The sequence below is a fragment of the Myxocyprinus asiaticus genome, chromosome 11, assembly GCF_019703515.2.
Source record: "Myxocyprinus asiaticus isolate MX2 ecotype Aquarium Trade chromosome 11, UBuf_Myxa_2, whole genome shotgun sequence".
NCBI lineage: Eukaryota > Metazoa > Chordata > Actinopteri > Cypriniformes > Catostomidae > Myxocyprinus > Myxocyprinus asiaticus.
In genome coordinates, this window is record NC_059354.1 from 9,696,530 (window position 1) to 9,714,472 (window position 17,943).

Genomic DNA, 17,943 nt, shown 5'->3' on the forward strand with positions numbered 1-17,943 from the left:
ATATTTTTCATTCATTTTCAAAACATGTCATTTTCTTGGACTGTCTGCATTTGAAAATGCTCTCATTGTCTGTACGTATTTGTTGCCATAGGGAAGTTGTGGACTCGGAGTCAGAAACTAGCCTACACACTGCTGAATAAACTGAGCACTAGGAATGAACCACTACTGCGGCCCGGAGACAGAGTGAGTGTGAGAGAGGCTACGTTCACCAACCAACCTGCACACCCTAACGGCAGCATGTCGATTTCCTGTGTGAACACTTTGCACTCTTTTGTGTAAAAATATTAGATGGTGTAAAGCAATGCACATCTCAGGACACGTCAACTTTCCAGAATTATTTTTTGTCTACTTCCCATATGCTGCAAAAATTTGCCTGTTTTATGGACAGGACAATTTGAGAGTCACAGCTGTTAGTTAAAATGGTTGTTGATCTCAAACAGTGACTGTGTGAACTTAGTAGAAACGGTGTCAGTAAACAATCTTAAACGTTTTACTCACAGCCACAGGGTTTATCACAGCCACAGGGTGTATCACAGCCACAGGGTGTATCACAGCCACAGGGTGTATCACAGCCAACCGTTATGTCTGCCCGCCTTCACAGGTTGCACTTGTGTTCCCCAACAATGATCCTGTGATGTTTATGGTGGCGTTTTATGGATGCCTCCTGGCAGAACTGGTGCCTGTACCCATAGAGGTGCCACTCACTCGAAAGGTATGAATCTACTTTCTACTAATCCACGGACACTAACAGATTTAAAGCACAATAGAACCCTCTGCTGGAGCAGGCAGGATATGACACACTGGTGTCCTCACAGCACCTTGAGTATCCTCAGAAAACAACATCCAATTTCCACAGCTTCACGCACCAGTATACACAGGTCTTATTGTATAAGCACAAGTAATATATTGCTGTGCAAAAATAGATACTGTCTAAATCGTATTTATGGTATCAGTGAGTTCAGGCTCATTTCGAGTTCATTTGTAAACCTAAAGTTTTTCACGATACATGTTCCTGAGTAATAAATGCATTTATTTTTATGTATGTATAAACATAGAGATACAGCTATCCATCTTAATTTTAGTGAGCATGTACATTATGATAATAACCAGTCATTCATATCTTGGTTTCCTATTATGTGTTTCCTGAATGCTGATTTACAGCATGTTTGGTTTGATTAATACAGCTGATGTTCGTGACGGAGACAGCTCATCCTTAAAAAAGGCACATTAGGACACATCTATCCTTTAATGCAGGTGTTGTTGAGGGTTTGTTATTGCAGACTATCTCATGAAAGATAGAGAGAGTGTGTATGTGTGTGAACTACAGATCAGTGTTAAATCTATGGATCTCTCTGTGCCTCTCATCAGGATGCAGGTAGTCAGCAGGTGGGCTTTCTGTTGGGCAGCTGTGGGGTCACTCTCGCTCTGACAACTGACGCCTGTCAGAAGGGTTTGCCCAAAGCGCAGACCGGAGAGGTCGTCACGTTTAAGGGTGAGTAATTCATGCAAACTTATTCCAAAACATTTATGTAATGGCAGTGCTGTACAAGCCTCAGCAATAATGTGTGTGTTTATGCTTTACAGGCTGGCCACGATTGCTGTGGTTTGTTACTGATGGAAAGCATGTTGTAAAGCCCCCTAAAGACTGGCATCCTCCAATAAGAGATGCCAGCAATGAGATTGCATACATAGAGGTAAAAATCAGACTTACTAACATTTTTTTTTGCCTTTGTTTCCATCCAATTATTAATTAAATTTATGCAAAATATCTATCTATCTATCTATCTATCTATCTATCTATCTATCTGTCTGTCTGTCTATCTACATGTCTTTCTGTCTGTCTGTTTGTCTGTCTGTATGTCTGTCTGTATATCTATCTGTCTGTCTGTCTCTTTATCTGGCTGTCTTTCTATCTATCTATCTATCTATCTATCTATCTATCTATCTATCTATGTCTGTCTGTCTGTATATCTATCCATCTGACTGTCTATAATCTGTCCGTCTCTCTGTCTGTTTCTTTATCTGTCTGTCTGTCAACATACTGTATCTATCTGTCTGTCTGCCTGTCTGTCTGTCTATACATTATCTGTCTGTCTGTCTATATATCTATCTGTCTATCTGTCTATAATCTGTCCGTCTCTCTGTCTGTTTCTTTATCTTTCTGTCTGTCAACATACTGTATCTATCTATCTGTCTGTCTGCCTGTCTGTCTGTCTATCTGTCAATGTATCTGTCTGTCTGTCTGTCTATCTGTCTGTCTGTTAACTTATCTATCTATGATCTATCTGTACAGTATAAGACATGTAAGGAGGGCACTACCATGGGCATCACTGTGTCTCACTCAGCTATGATGTCCCACTGTCATGCGCTCACACAGGCCTGTGGTTACACAGAGGGTGAGTGTGTGCGGCTTACACACATTACACATAAGCTCTTCTAAGACCGAGCTCTGCAGGTCTGGAGTGTCCCATTTCCATTCTCTAAAAAACTGCTCTGAAACCTGGCAGAGCACTGTATTCAGAACAGGTACTGCAGTAAAATGACTTTCCTCTGCACATTTTTTAAACCTGATTTGATCTAAATCTAAGAGTTATTAGTGGCAGTTAAAGCTGCAGTGTGTAATTTTTGCACCACTAGCAACATCAAGCAGAGCTGCAAAAAATTATCTAAATGGTTTCAAACACTTCCTACAAACAGGTAGTACAACCACAAATTTGCACCATTGTGCTGCTGTGTCTGATTGCTGTTACTGGGAGTGGGACATTCTCATTCTAGAGAGCATTTAATTGAACTAAAATATCTGTAGTGCGACATGACTCACCAATATTTCCTGTATGTTTTGCTTGAAGATAAAGAAGACTGTAAACTTTTAGTGTGCTGTGTATATCTGTTAAATGTGAATTTTATTGATGTTTAGGAGAACACTAACATGAATGGCTTCAAGGCTAACAGACATGGACTACAAGCCACACAACTCTAATTTTGATTAAATGGGCTCTTTATAATGATCAGTTTTCTCACATTGTAACAACATCCCTCTTCTCATCAGGTGAGATCATGACAAATGTTTTGGACTTTAAACGAGATGCTGGTCTTTGGCATGGGGTCCTTACAGTGAGTCCTTATAAACAGACACATGTGTGCTATTCACACTTTCCTACATACACACTCACATAGATACAGAGTTAAAGCCTTCACACTACAGTATATGTCAACATCAGATCCCTCACACTCATCCAGCTATCTCTTGTTTTCTCACCTGTGTCCTTGGCAACCACTCTCATGATAATTTAGAGTGTGATGAACGGGATGCATGTGATCAGCATCCCGTACTCGCTTATGAAGGTCAACCCACTCTCATGGATCCAGAAAGTTTACACTTACAAAGGTGAGTAAACCGCCTAAAGCCAGATCTGCCATGTGTGTCACTGTAGCGGTTTCTGAACACACAGCTACGGTCCCTGACATGTGAATGCGCTAAGTGAACTGATGTTTGATGTAGTTGCTAAAGGGGCACAGGCCGCTACTGCTTTTGTAGCTTTTCTTATTATTATAATTCCGCCATTGGATTCTATGGCAGCCCTATGAACCATATGTAGGAAAAGCTGAAATTTTTTCCATACAGGACTGGACTAACTAAATAGTTACAGACATATGGCTTCAATAGAATGTTCATTTACAATAATACACAAAGCACAGCCTTCCACTGTAGAAGCATCGGATAGTCTCATTTCTTGTCTGCTTTACTGTCCTCCTCTTTTGTAACCGTGTGACAAGGACAATTCTAATAACATATTGATTGACTTGTGAATTCCATATTGTGTCATTTATCAATGCCAATTTAAAGTGGATTGTATTCTACTTATGTATGTACAACCCCAATTCCGAAAAAGTTGGGACAGTATGAAAAATGCTAATAAAAACAAAAAGGAGTGATTTGTAAATTATATTCACCCTTTGCTATATTGAAAGCACTACAACTACACATAATATGATGTTTTACCTTGTGAATTTCATTATTATTATTTAAATTTTTATTTATTTATTTATTTTATGTACAGTAATTTCAAACCAGATGATTGCAACACACTCCAAAGAAGTTGGGACAGTCGAGTGTTTACCACTGTGAAACATCACCATTTGTTCTAATAACACTTATTAAGCATTTGGGCACCTAAGACACAAGTTATGCTTAAAAAGTTGAATTTTCCCCCATTCATCCATTATGCAGGTCTTCAGCTGCACAATTGTACGGGGTCTTTGTTGCCGTTTTTGGACCTGATGCTGATAACAGCTTGAATGGTCCTTTTCCTCTTTGGCCCGGAAAACACAACAGCTGTGTTTTGCAAAAACTATTTGAAATGTGGACTCATTGGACCAGAAACACAGTTCCACTGTTCTACTTTCCATCTAATATGAGACCGAGCTCAGAGAAGTCAGCAGCGCTTCTGGACAGTGATGATGTAGGGCTTATGCTTTGCATAGTAAAGTCTTAACATGCATCTGTGGATGCAGCGGCGAATGGTGTTGACTAACAAAGATTTACTAAAGTAATCCCAAGCCCATGTTCATGATATCCATTACAGATGAATGATGCTTTTTATGACAGTGATGTCTGAGGGATCAGAGATCACGTGCATTCAGAAGTGGTTTTCGTCTTTCCCTTTATGCACCAAGATTTGACAATAGTCCTTGAATCCTTTAAACTATATTGTGCACTGTAGAGGGTGAAATGCCCAAAATCCTTACAATTTGTCTTTGGGGAACATTGTTCTCAAAGTGCTGGATTATTTGCTGAAGCATCTGTTGGCAAATTGACAAGTCTCGAATGATCCTTTCTCTTGAAGGACTAGGCTGATTTTGGAGGCTCCTTAAATACTATGACATGATTGCCTCACCTGTTTAACATCTCCTGTTTCACATTGCCTTGTTATTTTAACTCATCAAATTGTTATTAGTCTTAAATTGCCCGTCTCAACTTTTTTGGAGCATGTTGCAATCATCTGATTTGAAATGACTGTACATTAAAAAAAAAAAAAAAAAAAAAATAGAAATTCACAAGGTAAAACATCATATAATGTGTAGTTGTAGTGTTTTCAATTTAGCAAATGGTGAATATAATTTACAAATCACTCCTTTTTGTTTTTATTAGCATTTTTCATACTGTTCCTTTTTTGGAATTGGGGTTGTATGTTTGGATTCATGAATATATCTCTTTTTTATTTTTAAGGCTCTGGCAGTACAGGTCTATAGTTGTGTATAGTTACCCCCTTCTTTTTCTTTTTCTTTTTTTGTTTTGTTTTTTTGTTACAAACAGTATATGGTTAATTTATTTCTTCATGCAAAGTGGTTATACAATCTCATCCTATTTCAGCTATGTGTATGATTGGAAAAGTATAAAAAGTTAATCACAAAAAAAGAAAATGCTGAAATTTGCCACACCGATAGGGTGGCCATGAATAGCCCTTATAAAACCCCTAGGATACTCCATACCACCACTGCCAGTTAAAAAATGCACTTTTCTTTTGTGCGAATCTTTTGAACAATTTGGTCTAGAAACAAAATTCTAAACAAATCCAGTCCTGATTCTAATGGACCCCTTACATTAAAACTCTGCCCATTACAGTGGCCGGCACCTTGGATAATGATGTTTACAGTTTAATCTTTTCACATCCTTCAAACTTTGTCCTATTTGTCTAAACTATGGCTCAAAATAATCCCTAGACAGAGCTGCACAGATGTGACTTCACCACATTTTGATTTTCACAACTGTTGAAAATTTACACTTACGCAAAGTTAACGATGTTGAGGTGAAATAGGATGTGAGGCTGTATCTCGGAAATGCTTTGTCCTATTGAAACAGCGCCACCTATGAGTCTTTTGAACCATTTGTCCTAATGCACAATTTTTTGTGTTTCACAAGCATGCTAATCGGTTAGCATGATAACACTTGGGTATTCTATCTTTTAAGGCTATTTGACCACAATGTTATTCATAGGCAACATAAGCTTAGCATGTTAATTGGTTAGCATGGTGATTGGTTAGCATGCTAACCAATGCTTTTGTGTGCTCATTTTGAACTTGTCATGTCGAGTATAGTCTGCATGTTGTGCTTACTACTAGGCTGTATTACATTGCATAATTCCTGCTTGAATTCAAAACCACTTAGCTCTAAAAATGTTTTCTCAGCAATCATTTTATACTCTCACTTGTAATGTCTCTTTGGCAGTGTTGAGATGTATTATCTGAGTGGCCTGGTGGTTAATGCATTGGAATATTGCTTAAAAGGTTGTGAGTTTGAGTCCAGCAAAGAATAGTTTTAAAAATTGTACTTCTGTTGACCTTTTAGTCTTGATGTGCTTACTATAATGTAGGCCATACTTCACTGAATAACCTGCTTCAATTAAAAACTTTGTTTTTCACTGAAGTTTTATACTCTCAACTTGCAATGTCTCTTTTGCATCATGTAATTTTGTCAGTTGTGTGGTGCAGTGGTTAATGCTTTGGTCTGCAGTACAGAAGGTTGCAAGATCAAACACCTGTGGGCAAGTGCTTCTGTTGAACTGGAGCTCTAAGCATCGTTCTTAGTGAATCTGTCAAGTAATAATTTTGTCGATGTAGTGACACTAGGGGTCCCTATACAAAACACCTGAACTGTGTTACATGGACTGGCAGTGCAAGACGGGCAGACCGCTGTGTGCCTCGTAGCCTGCGCACCCAGCCGTCACGTAACCTCATCAAAACGCTCCAAAGAGCGTCGAACGGTCCCCTGCAACTCGGGGATAAGTTGAGCCGTGGCCTCTTCTCCTCTTTTTTTCTCCCCAAAAAAAGAGTGGAAATCGTTTACCGATTGGGGGCCATAAGTGTCCGCGTCGGGGGTGTCACTCCCAAGGGGAAGACACCGCGGAGACCACACCCCGCCTGGAGGGGGGGAGGTATTTGAGTGGAAATACGTCACATGGCCTTACTGAGTTTTGTTGGAAGTATGTCATGTGGAGAAGTCCCGTGGTAGGTCCTACCCGAGGGGGGAGGAGCTCTACAGTCATGGTGACTAGGGGCAGAGGAATCTCTGCCCAAGGAAGATGCAGTTTACCAAGAGGGAAACAATTTTGCAGAAGATACATCACATGGGGTTACCTACGGGGAACCAGCGCATGTGGAGCTCCTATCCCAGTACAGGGCCTAGTTAGCACCCGTACTGGGCTGGCAGGAAGTTTCTCTGCAAACCCACCTGCCACAGGGCTAAGGAGGAAAATCATGCAGGGTCCACAACTTTGTGAACACGACTGGGAGTCAAAGCGCACGTCTTCACCTCGGGGAGGGGAAAGGCGCTATACGCAAACATGTTTACAGTATAGTCTGCATGTTGTGCTTACTACTAGGCTGTATTACATTGCATAATTCCTGCTTGAATTCAAAACCACTTAGCTCTTAAAATGTTTTCTCAGCAATCATTTTATACTCTCACTTGTAATGTCTCTTTGTCAGTGTTGAGATGTATTATCTGAGTGGCCTGGTGGTTAATGCATTGGCATATTGCTTAAAAGGTTGTGAGTTTGAGTCCAGCAAAGAATAGTTTTAAAAATTGTACTTCTGTTGACCTTTTAGTCTTGATGTGCTTACTATAATGTAGGCCATACTTCACTGAATAACCTGCTTCAATTAAAAACTTTGTTTTTCACTGAAGTTTTATACTCTCAACTTGGAATGTCTCTTTTGCATCATGTAATTTTGTCAGTTGTGTGGTGCAGTGGTTAATGCTTTGGGCTGCAGTACAGAAGGTTGCAAGCTCAAACACCTATGAGCAAGTGCTTCTGTTGAACTGGAGCTCTAAGCATTGTTCTTAGTGAATCTGTCAAGTAATAATTTTTTTCATTTGTAGAGAGCTACTCACAATGTTGTAGGAACAGTATGTGTGTTAGGAATTAAATTAAACTGTCCACATTCTACATCATTATATGTAGGGAAATTTATAATGGAATTAGTCACATTCGACAACCATTATGAGAAAGATAAATGTTAAATAATTAGATTATTTGTCTGAATAAAATTCTCCACCATTAAAATCATATTACAACGTCTCGTTGTATTCGCTCACAATTTCACAATTTAAGGAATTAGCTTTAATAATGGAATTATGATTAATTCAATTATTGGAGTAATATTATTCTCATGGCTTCTTGAAAATAATATCACACTTATTTTCAGTATAGCTTCAGGGCTGGATCTTTGAAAAAAATCAAGTGACGAGATTATTTAACGTCCTGGTTACTTTCGTAACCTCCGTTCCCTAATGGAGGGAACGAGACATTGTGTCGATGTAGTGACACTAGGGGTCACTCTTGGGAGCCCCGAACACCTCTGATCTTTGAGAAAAGGCCAATGGGAATTGGCGAGTGGAATTTGCATGCCACTCCCCTGGACATATGGGTATAAAAGGAGCTGGCTTGCAACCACTCATTCAGATTTTGTGCTGAGGAGGCAAGACAAGGTCCCGGCCATTTCAGCGGGTAGTTCAGTGTTGTGGCAAGAGGGACACAATGTCTCGTTCCCTCCATCAGGGAACGGAGGTTACGAAAGTAACCAGGACATTCCCTATCTGTCACTCACTCGACGTTGTGTCGATGTAGTGACACTAGGGGTTCCTATACAAAACACCTGAACTGTGTTACGTGGACTGGCAGTGCAAGACGGGCAGACTGCTGTGTGCCTCGTAGCCTGCGCACCCAGCCATCACGTAACCTCCCCAACGCTCCAAAGAGCGTCGAACGGTCCCCTGCAACACGGGGATAAGTTGAGCCGTGGCCTCTTCTCCTCTTTTTTCTCCCCAAAAAAAGAGTGGAAATCGTTTACCGATTGGGGGCCATAAGTGTCCGCGTCGGGGGTGTCACTCCCAAGGGGAAGACACCGTGGAGACCACACCCCGCCTGGAGGGGGGGAGGTATTTGAGTGGAAATACGTCACATGACCTTACTGAGTTTTGTTGGAAGTATGTCATGTGGAGAAGTTCCGTGGTAGGTCCTACCCGAGGGGGGAGGAGCTCTACAGTCATGGTGACTAGGGGCAGAGGAATCTCTGCCCAAGGAAGATGCAGTTTACCAAGAGGGAAACAATTTTGCAGAAGATACATCACACGGGGTTACCTACGGGGAACCAGTGCATGTGGAGCACCTATCCCAGTACAGGGCCTAGTTAGCACCCGTACTGGGCTGGCAGGAAGTTTCTCTGCAAACCCGCCTGCCACAGGGCTAAGGAGGAAAATCATGCAGGGTCCACAACTTTGTGAACACGACTGGGAGTCAAAGCGCACGTCTTCACCTCGGGGAGGGGAAAGGTGCTATACGCAAACAGTACACCCAGCCAGCTGTCCCGAAACTTACCTGCTCGTACCTGACAACACATGGGACGAGACCGACTCAACCTGGAGATTGTAAAACCTCGCAAAAGTGTTGGGTGTTGCCCAGCCCGCTGCTCTGCAGATGTCTGCTAAAGAGGCGCCATTGGTCAGGGCCCAGGAGGACGCCACACTCCTAGTAGAGTGGGCTCGCAGCCCCAAGGGGGGCGGCACATCCTGGGCGTGATATGCCATCGCGATGGCATCAATGACCCAGTGGGCGATCCTCTGTTTGGAGACAGCGCTCCCTTTCATCTAAAGCTCTGCGTGCGATCCAAATAGTTACGCAAAGCACTCACCGGACACAGAAACACCACGGCTGGGTCTGCCTCCTCCTGGGGCAGCGCTTGCAGGTTCACCACCTGATCCCTAAATGGGGTCGTGGGAACCTTGGGGACATAGCCCAGTCGGGCTCCCAGGATCATGTGAGAGTAGCCCGGACCGAACTCCAGGCACGTTTCGCAGACAGATAACGCCTGCAGGTCCCCTACCCTCTTGAAAGGTGAGCGCCGTCAGGAGGGCAGTCTTCAAAGAGAGTGCCTTTAGCTCAACTGACTCCAGGGGCTCGAATGGAGCACCCCATAGGCCCCTAAGGACCACAGAGAGGTCCCACGAGGGAATGAGGTGCAGCCTGGGGGGATTTAACCTCCTAGCGCCTCTCAGGAACCTGATGATCAAGTCGTGCTTCCCTAAATACTTACCGTGTACTGCATCGTGATGTGCCATTATAGTGGTGACATACACCTTCAAGGTGGAGGGGGACAGCCACCCCTCCAGCTTCTCCTGCAGGAAGGAAAGCACCGATCCGACTGCGCATCTCTGGGGGTCTTCGCGTCAGGAAGAACAGACGCCACTTCAAGGCATACAGGCGCCTCGTAGAGGGGGCCCTAGCCTGAGTGATCGTGTCTACCACTGCAGGTGGTAGGCCACTTAGGTCTTCCGCATCCCATCCAGGGACCAGACGTGGAGGTTCCAGAGGTCTGGTCGCGGGTGCCAGATGGTGCTCTGTCCCTGAGAAAGAAGGTCCTTCCTCAGGGGAATTCGCCAGGGGGGGCTGTCGCGAGGAGCGTGAGGTTGGAGAACCAGGTCTGGGTGGGCCAGTAGGGTGTTAATAGGATGACCTGCTCCTTGTCCTCCCTGACATTGCACAGAGTCTGTGCGAGTAGGCTCACTGGGAGAACTCACACTTGCGTAGTCCTGGGGGCCAGCTGTGTGCCAGCGCATCTGTACTGAGGGGGGCCTTGGTCAGGGTGTACCAAAATGGGCAGTGGGAGGATTCCCGGGTAGCGAACAGGTCTACCTGTGCTTGACCGAATCGACTCCAAATCAGCTGGACCACCTGGGGGTGGAGTCTACACTCTCCACAGCGTAATCTGTCATGACAGCACGTCCTCCGCAGTGTTGAGGTTGCCCGGGATATGAGTGGCTCGCAACTACTTGAAGCACTGCTGACTCCAGAGGAGGAGACAGCGGGCAAGTTGCGACGTGCAACGGGAGCGTATGCCGCCTGTCGCCATGTTGTCCATCTGGACCAACGCATGCTTTCCTTGGATCAATGGCCTGAGCCTCCGCAGGGCAAGCAGCACTGCCAGCAACTCGAGGCAGTTGATTTGCCAATGCAGTTGCGGGCAGGTCCAAGAGCCGGCGACTGTGTGCCCATTGCATACGGCGCCCCAACCTGTCTTGGAGGTGTCCGTAGTGATGATGATATGCCTGGAGACCTGCTGTGGGGGAACTCCAGCCCGTAGAAATGCCAGGTCCGACCAAGGGTTGAAGAGGCGGTGACAGATCAGCGTGATGACCACGTGATGTGTCCCACGGCGCCATGCCCATCTCGGGACTCGAGTCTGAAGCCAGTGCTGAAGCGGTCTCATATGCATCAACCTGAATGGTGTAGCCACCGCTGAGGACGCCATATGCCCCAGGAGCCTCTGAAAAAGTTTCAGTGGGACCGCGGTTTTCCATCTGAACGCCTTCAGACAGTTCAGCACCGACTGCGCGCGCTCACTTGTGAGGCGTGCCATCATCGAGACTGAGTCCATCTCCAAACCGAGAAAAGAGATGCTCTGAACCGGGGAGAGCTTGCTCTTTTCTCAGTTGAGCCCCAGCTGGCTGAGGTGCCTGAGCACCAGATCCCTGTGTGCACATAACAAATCCCGAGAGTGAGCAAGGATTAGCCAGTCATCGAGCTAGTTGAGGATGCGGACGCCCACTTCCCTTAGCGGGGCTAGGGCTGCCTCTGTGACTTTCGTGAAGACACGAGGGGACAAGGACAGGCCGAAGGGGAGGACTTTGTACTAGTATGTCCGGCCCTCGAAGGCAAACCGCAGGAAGGGTCGTTTTATTGGTGAAATTCTGTTTTAATTCTTCTTAATTTCCTTCTGCCTTCAGTCACAACAGTGCACATGGTTTTAAATCAGCTTTAGAGAAAATGATACAGTAATGTCTTAAAGCCGACAATGACCAGCTTTATTGAAAGTCGTGCCTTAATGTCTTTGTCAAGCCTTGTGGCTAAAGAGCTAGGCCCCGCTTTGTTTTAAAAAATATACTCATGGATTCTAAATTTGGATTTCTTGAAACTGGAACTATATTAGAAAGATGAATTTTATTCTAAAAAAAAAAAAAAAAACAGTTGATAATGCAGACAGAGCATTTAAGGATAATCAGTTTGTTTTACAGTTATGCACTTGCAATGGAAGTCTGAGATAACCATACCAAATAGACTTCCGTTGTAAGTGCATTTCATCATTTTCAGTAGAACTTTAATTATTTTCAAAAAGCTGTCAATAGAGCTTAACATGTATTTACCTTGCATTCCTTTAAATGTTCCTTTAGAGTAAAAATGTGTAGTTATCATTGTGTTGTTAGGACTGTGATTAAACTCTGTGTAATTGAGTTATGGTTTGTTTGAGCAGCACGTGTAGCAGTGGTGAAGTCCAGGGACATGCACTGGTCACTTTTAGCCCAGCGGGATCAGAGAGACATCAGTCTCAGCTCTCTCCGAATGCTCATCGTTGCTGATGGAGCCAACCCATGTGAGTATACACTTATACACATTCTTATTCTTTTTTATAATTTAAGATCATGATCAATTGCAAGACATAGAATATAATGGAATGCATCCTGAAATCTGTTTATTGAAACACAGGGTCTATTTCCTCCTGTGATGCCTTCCTAAACGTATTTCAGGCCCGTGGGCTTCGGCCAGAGGTGATTTGCCCCTGTGCTAGTTCCTCTGAGGCCATGACTGTCGCCATCCGCAGGTAAACTGATGATATTACTGCAAATTAATCAATGCCATATCCGCTGTCTTTGCACAACACTTGTCTAGAGTGCCTTGCCTTATCTGATTATGTGTTTGTGTGTGCTCAGGCCTCCAGAGATGGGCGTTCCTCCTCCGGGTAAAGCAGTGCTGTCCATGAGCGGTCTGAGTTATGGAGTTATCCGAGTGGACACAGAGGAGAAGCTCTCTGTCCTCACTGTCCAGGATGTTGGGCATGTCATGCCTGGATGTAAGACTGCTTCATATAAAAAACTTATGTAAATTAAAGGATTTTCTTACCATTAGAACAATTCAAGCTTGATTTAGCACCTAAATGTGTGTCCTAATGCTGGGTTCCAGTCAGATGTTGGATATTCCTACGTGATATCTCTGACCATTAAGGCATTTCATTGCCTGAAGCAGGAATATGACCTATAAGGAAACAAAACAGCCACACTCCAGGTGTAGTTTAGCTTAGCAGGTGTATAGACAAGTCTCCTAGCAAACTAATTGTGGGAAATTAACAATTTTGTTCAACAGATACACTATTATCAAAAGAGTAGGTTTGCTAACTGTCCTGTATTAGCTGGGATGTCACATGTTTTGGCCGAAATTAACACATCTAGTAAACAATCAAGTTAAGTTTATTTTTTAAGAGCACATTTAAAAACAACAGACATTGAAAGTGTTGTTCAATTGTAAGAAAGCAAAGCTATGAAAATGGAAATCACACAAGAAAAGTTATAATTTAAAACATTAATAGAAATAATAAAAATAAAAGGCACAATAATCTAAACGTAAAACTACAACTAGAAAAAACATAAAACCCCTGTACACCTCTACCAACTTCAAAAGCTAAGGAGTAAAAATTAGCCTTTGAACTGGATTTAAATATGAAGGGGTAGGAGAAGACCTAACATGAAATGGAAGACTGTTCCACAACTTAGGGGCAGGTATTGAAAAAGCCCATTCACCCTTCTACTTTATGCTAGAGCGAGGAACAGAGAGAAGTAATTGATTGCAAGACCTGAGTGAGCTGGTGGCAGAGTGTGGATGAAGGAGAGAACAAATTTATTGTGGGGTAAGACCATGCAAGGCCTTAAAAACAAAATGCAAATCTTAAAATTAACTAATTAAAGTATACTTAGGTCAGGTGTATGTGTACAGGATGTGTGATGCAAATTTCGTCATCAGCAGAGTGCTCGATCACTGAGCGTGCGAGGCCCTATTTTTTTAACCGCATTAAGTGTTTTTCAAACCACGTTTTTTGTACCATCTGTAGACGTGCAAGGGAAGACTGAGGCAAGCCTACATGCAAAGAGTTACAATAGTTTAGCCATGATGTAATGAGCACGTTAATAATAATGAGCGTGTGAATGTTTCCAGGTCTTTCTGTGAAAGAAACGGTTTTAATTTGAAAATAGACCTGAAATGGAAAAAGCTTCCCTTCAGAACCACACTAACCTGCTTATCAAAAAGCATTGCAGAGTCGAAGATGACGCCAAGGTTCTTAACCTTATTATGCAATGTATAAGATAAAGGACCTAACTGGTTACCAAGGCTAGAGATGCAAACTGAATAGCCAAAAACAGTTGCTTGAGTTTTATCTTCATTGATTTGATTTTTTGATTTTTTTTATCCTTTTATACTTTTTATCCTCAAGGCAGGAAAAGAGATTGCTTAAGGAGCAGATATAGTTGTGAATCGTCAGCATAACAGTAGTATGAGACATTACATTTTTGAAAGATAGAGCCCAGAGGAAGCATATATAGAGAAAATAGTTGAGGACCTAAGATGGAACCCTGCGGAACGCCACATGTGATGGGTGCTCAAGATTAAAAGAAACTGGCAATGCTAACAGACAAAGTTCTCTCTTTGAGATAATGAGATAATTTAAAACAGGCCCCTGGATGCCAACCACATTCACATAAATAAGTAATTTAAGAGGATATTGTGATCTATAATGTCAAATGCTGCATTAAGATCTACAATGTAATATGATAAAAATTGCACCATTCCCAGAGAAATGCCAAATATCATTAGTTACCTTTAACTGCACAGATTCAGTGCTGCGTAATGCCTTGAAGCCAGATTGGAATTTGTCAGATAGGTTAAAAGTGTTCAGAGATCTAATATTGAAGCATTGAAATGCTCGATGGGACACCTCTTGCTTGCATTCAAAAACAGCTAGACACAGTGCAATGGAATGAAATAAAGTATATAGTCTAATAAACTTGAAAAGGTGTCTTTAAAAAGACTTCTGCCTAGCACATATTTACTTAAACCAACAATTAAAAACAGTGCAGACTGAATGCGTGAATGTATCCTCTGTGTACCTTGCACATATTGATAAGATTGATTACAGAATGGATTGCTGTGGACTGTAGGCCAATGTGGGGCTTATATTAAAAAAATTTGGAGATATTACAAATGACATAATGACTTCAGACCAGTGAAAACCAACCTGGTGGCCAGCTTAAACCAGCAAATCACCTTTAGACTGCTTCCTGATCATTTTTTCTCCTGAATTTCTGATGTTCTGTCTATGTGTATCTCTCTGTGTGTTCAGCCCTGGTGTGTGTAGTTCGGTTAGAAGGAACACCATATCTGTGTCGAATGGACGAAGTTGGTGAAATCTGTGTGAGCTCCAGCAGTACAGGCATCTCCTACTATGGCCTGCCAGGAATGACCAAGAACATCTTTGAGGTGAGTCTATAGAGCAATAAAAAAAGAGTGTCAGAAGTTCTTGTTTCTGTTTCATTTTCAAATATGTACTGCAGGTTTCCAAGGTACATATAAAAACACATCTAATAACACATTCATAATTCTTTACTGTAAATCACTTTGAGCCATGTACAACAGGCTCATACTTAATCTGCAGAGTACTTCACATTTTTTTTGCACTGACTATTGGGGAAAGCGAGCACAATCCTGCAGAATTGATGTAAAATAAGGTCACATGTGTTAAACAGAGCTTCATGTGCTACACACTTGTCAGTAGCTAAATGCATGATTGAATTGGCCAAAATATTTACATTTCACCTTTTGTTAAGCAATGTCTCTTTAAATATATTTCAAAATGCAATAGTGAAGAAACACAAGAGAGGCATAATGTTTTTGAAAGACATGCATTAACTTTATGTGGTAATCTTTCTGTGGGTGCAGATTCAATTCAGGCCTTGTTAAAGAGTTGGTGACAGTGTACTGTAAATATGAAAACAACAAGATAAAAGGTGAAAAGCTGCTTTTGTTCAGAACACTATAGTATGTTAAAGTTAAATGAGGAAGCTGAAATGTTGTCTTAAAACCACAGTAAAGGCTTGAAAAATTCATTTTGTTTGCGGTTGATCATGATGTTTTCTCCTGCTTTCAGACCATTCCAGTGACAGCATCAGGGGCTCCTATAAGCGACAGACCCTTCACACGCACATCTCTGCTGGGTTTCATTGGGCCGGTGTGTTCAGGAGTCTTAAACCAAAACCATCATTTTGAGCCATCAACCTTAAGGCCAAAGTATACTTCGGTTTTCCGCACTCCGGTAGCGTTCGTGCACAGTATGCATGACACAGATTTTATTATTAGCACAGCACGGTTTTTCTCGACATGCAGACAGTCCTAGTCTGTGAGATGGAGCCATCTTCTCTGTGCGTCTGTGGCATACGCACCTGCCATTGACTGTACTAAAGAGTATCACAAAGCAGCGCATGCGTCAAATGCATCCAATTGTGCTCGTGGTCAAAAGAAAAAAGTATACTTTGAAAAGCTGAGTGCTCGACCGTGTGGGAGATGGAACGGCATGCAGAAAAATGAAGTATACCCGAGCCTTTATTCTTTTATGTCTTTTTAAATCAACTTGCAGAGTTAATTTCCATGTGTTGTGAATGTGTTGTGTTATGGGCAGGATAATCTGGTGTTTGTGGTGGGGAAGATGGATGGACTGATGATGGTGAGTGGACGGAGACATAACGCAGATGACGTAGTGGCCACAGTACTGGCAGTGGAGCCCATGAAGTTTGTGTACAGAGGAAGGTAATTAACCTGGTTAGCAAAAGCATTAGAGATAAAGAAGAAATGTTCTTGTGCTCATTCCTGTTCTGTATTTATACAATTGACAACTTAAAGTAGTTAAACTACAATCAAGCTACTCCTTTGAAAAGTAGTTACTACACTATAAGCTACAAACTCTGCATATTCTTAAAAATCTTTTATGTATTAAAAGAAGTTATGGTAACACAATTAAATAATATCATCTTATAAGTAAACAGTAGTTCAATTTCAAGAAGGGAACTACACACTGTGTCAGGAAAGCTGACACTAAGGAACTCCTCTTGGGAGGCCATACCTTGAAACCCTATACCATCACACCAATTTGATTTGCTAGTGACGCATGGAGCTCCGCCAATGCTCACGTACCGTGTGTATGGAAGGCGGCACCAGGGACACATCCCCAGAATTTTCCTCTTTCAAGGACGCATGTATATCTCTCATGCCTCTGGAACCCTACAAAGGCTTCAGCTGTTTTAATCTGCACCTGGTCAGCGAGACAAACTACTCTTCTCCCTACATGCTACAGCAGAATATGTGTACCCTTGTAAGCACTTCCGTGTTTTCACAGGGGTATGTTTTTGCCTGAAGAGCACGTTCACTAAAGACAGAAATGTTACATGTTTCAATGTTTTCCACCTTTGAGCGGTATCCCTTTGGATGATGGTCTTGTGCGCTGTTCCGTAACAGAATCAGAATCAGAATGAGCTTTATTGCCAAGTATGCTTACACATACAAGGCATTTGTCTTGGTGACAGAAGCTTCCAGTGTACAACAATACAAAAGCAATACAAAAACAGCAACAAGACATAGATAATAATAAAAAAATAGAATACAAATAAAAGTGAATAGAAAGTAAAGTATATATGGAAATACACAATAGGACAATATATATATATATATATATATATGTACAATATACAAATACAAATCTGTTATATACAGAAGCAAGGGAATGTAATGGCAGAAGAGGTGTGGTATGTTGGATAAATATAAATAGGCTAAGCTGTGTATTGCACATTAATTATTGCTCAATGGGGCAATTTTAACTGTTCATGAGATGGATAGCTTGAGGGAAAAAACTGTTCTTGTGCCTGACAGTTCTGGTGCTCAGTGCTCTGTAGCGCCTGCCAGAAGGCAACAGTTCAAATAGTTAGTGGGCAGGGTGAGTGGGGTCCAGAGTGATTTTTCCAGCCTTTGTCCTCACTCTGGAAGTGTACAGTTCTTAAGGGAGGGCAGGGGG

The 17,943-nt window shown here is 42.3% G+C and overlaps 1 protein-coding gene across 5 annotated transcripts in view; it reads left to right on the top strand.

The window, feature by feature from the left end:
- Nucleotides 1-17,943, top strand: part of LOC127447743 (disco-interacting protein 2 homolog A-like) — a 206,306-nt gene that overhangs the window by 164,884 nt on the left and 23,479 nt on the right. For 4 of the 5 annotated variants that reach the window (XM_051709775.1, XM_051709776.1, XM_051709777.1 and 1 more), the window contains 13 exons: nucleotides 92-183; nucleotides 602-712; nucleotides 1,369-1,492; nucleotides 1,585-1,694; nucleotides 2,294-2,396; nucleotides 3,050-3,114; nucleotides 3,295-3,388; nucleotides 12,310-12,429; nucleotides 12,543-12,657; nucleotides 12,767-12,906; nucleotides 15,226-15,362; nucleotides 16,030-16,110; nucleotides 16,558-16,685. In XM_051709775.1, the coding sequence (XP_051565735.1) occupies nucleotides 92-183; nucleotides 602-712; nucleotides 1,369-1,492; nucleotides 1,585-1,694; nucleotides 2,294-2,396; nucleotides 3,050-3,114; nucleotides 3,295-3,388; nucleotides 12,310-12,429; nucleotides 12,543-12,657; nucleotides 12,767-12,906; nucleotides 15,226-15,362; nucleotides 16,030-16,110; nucleotides 16,558-16,685 (1,420 nt within the window). Of the gene's footprint in view, nucleotides 1-91; nucleotides 184-601; nucleotides 713-1,368; nucleotides 1,493-1,584; nucleotides 1,695-2,293; nucleotides 2,397-3,049; nucleotides 3,115-3,294; nucleotides 3,389-12,309; nucleotides 12,430-12,542; nucleotides 12,658-12,766; nucleotides 12,907-15,225; nucleotides 15,363-16,029; nucleotides 16,111-16,557; nucleotides 16,690-17,943 lie in introns of those variants that run through there. The other variant, XM_051709779.1, reaches the window with a different exon arrangement.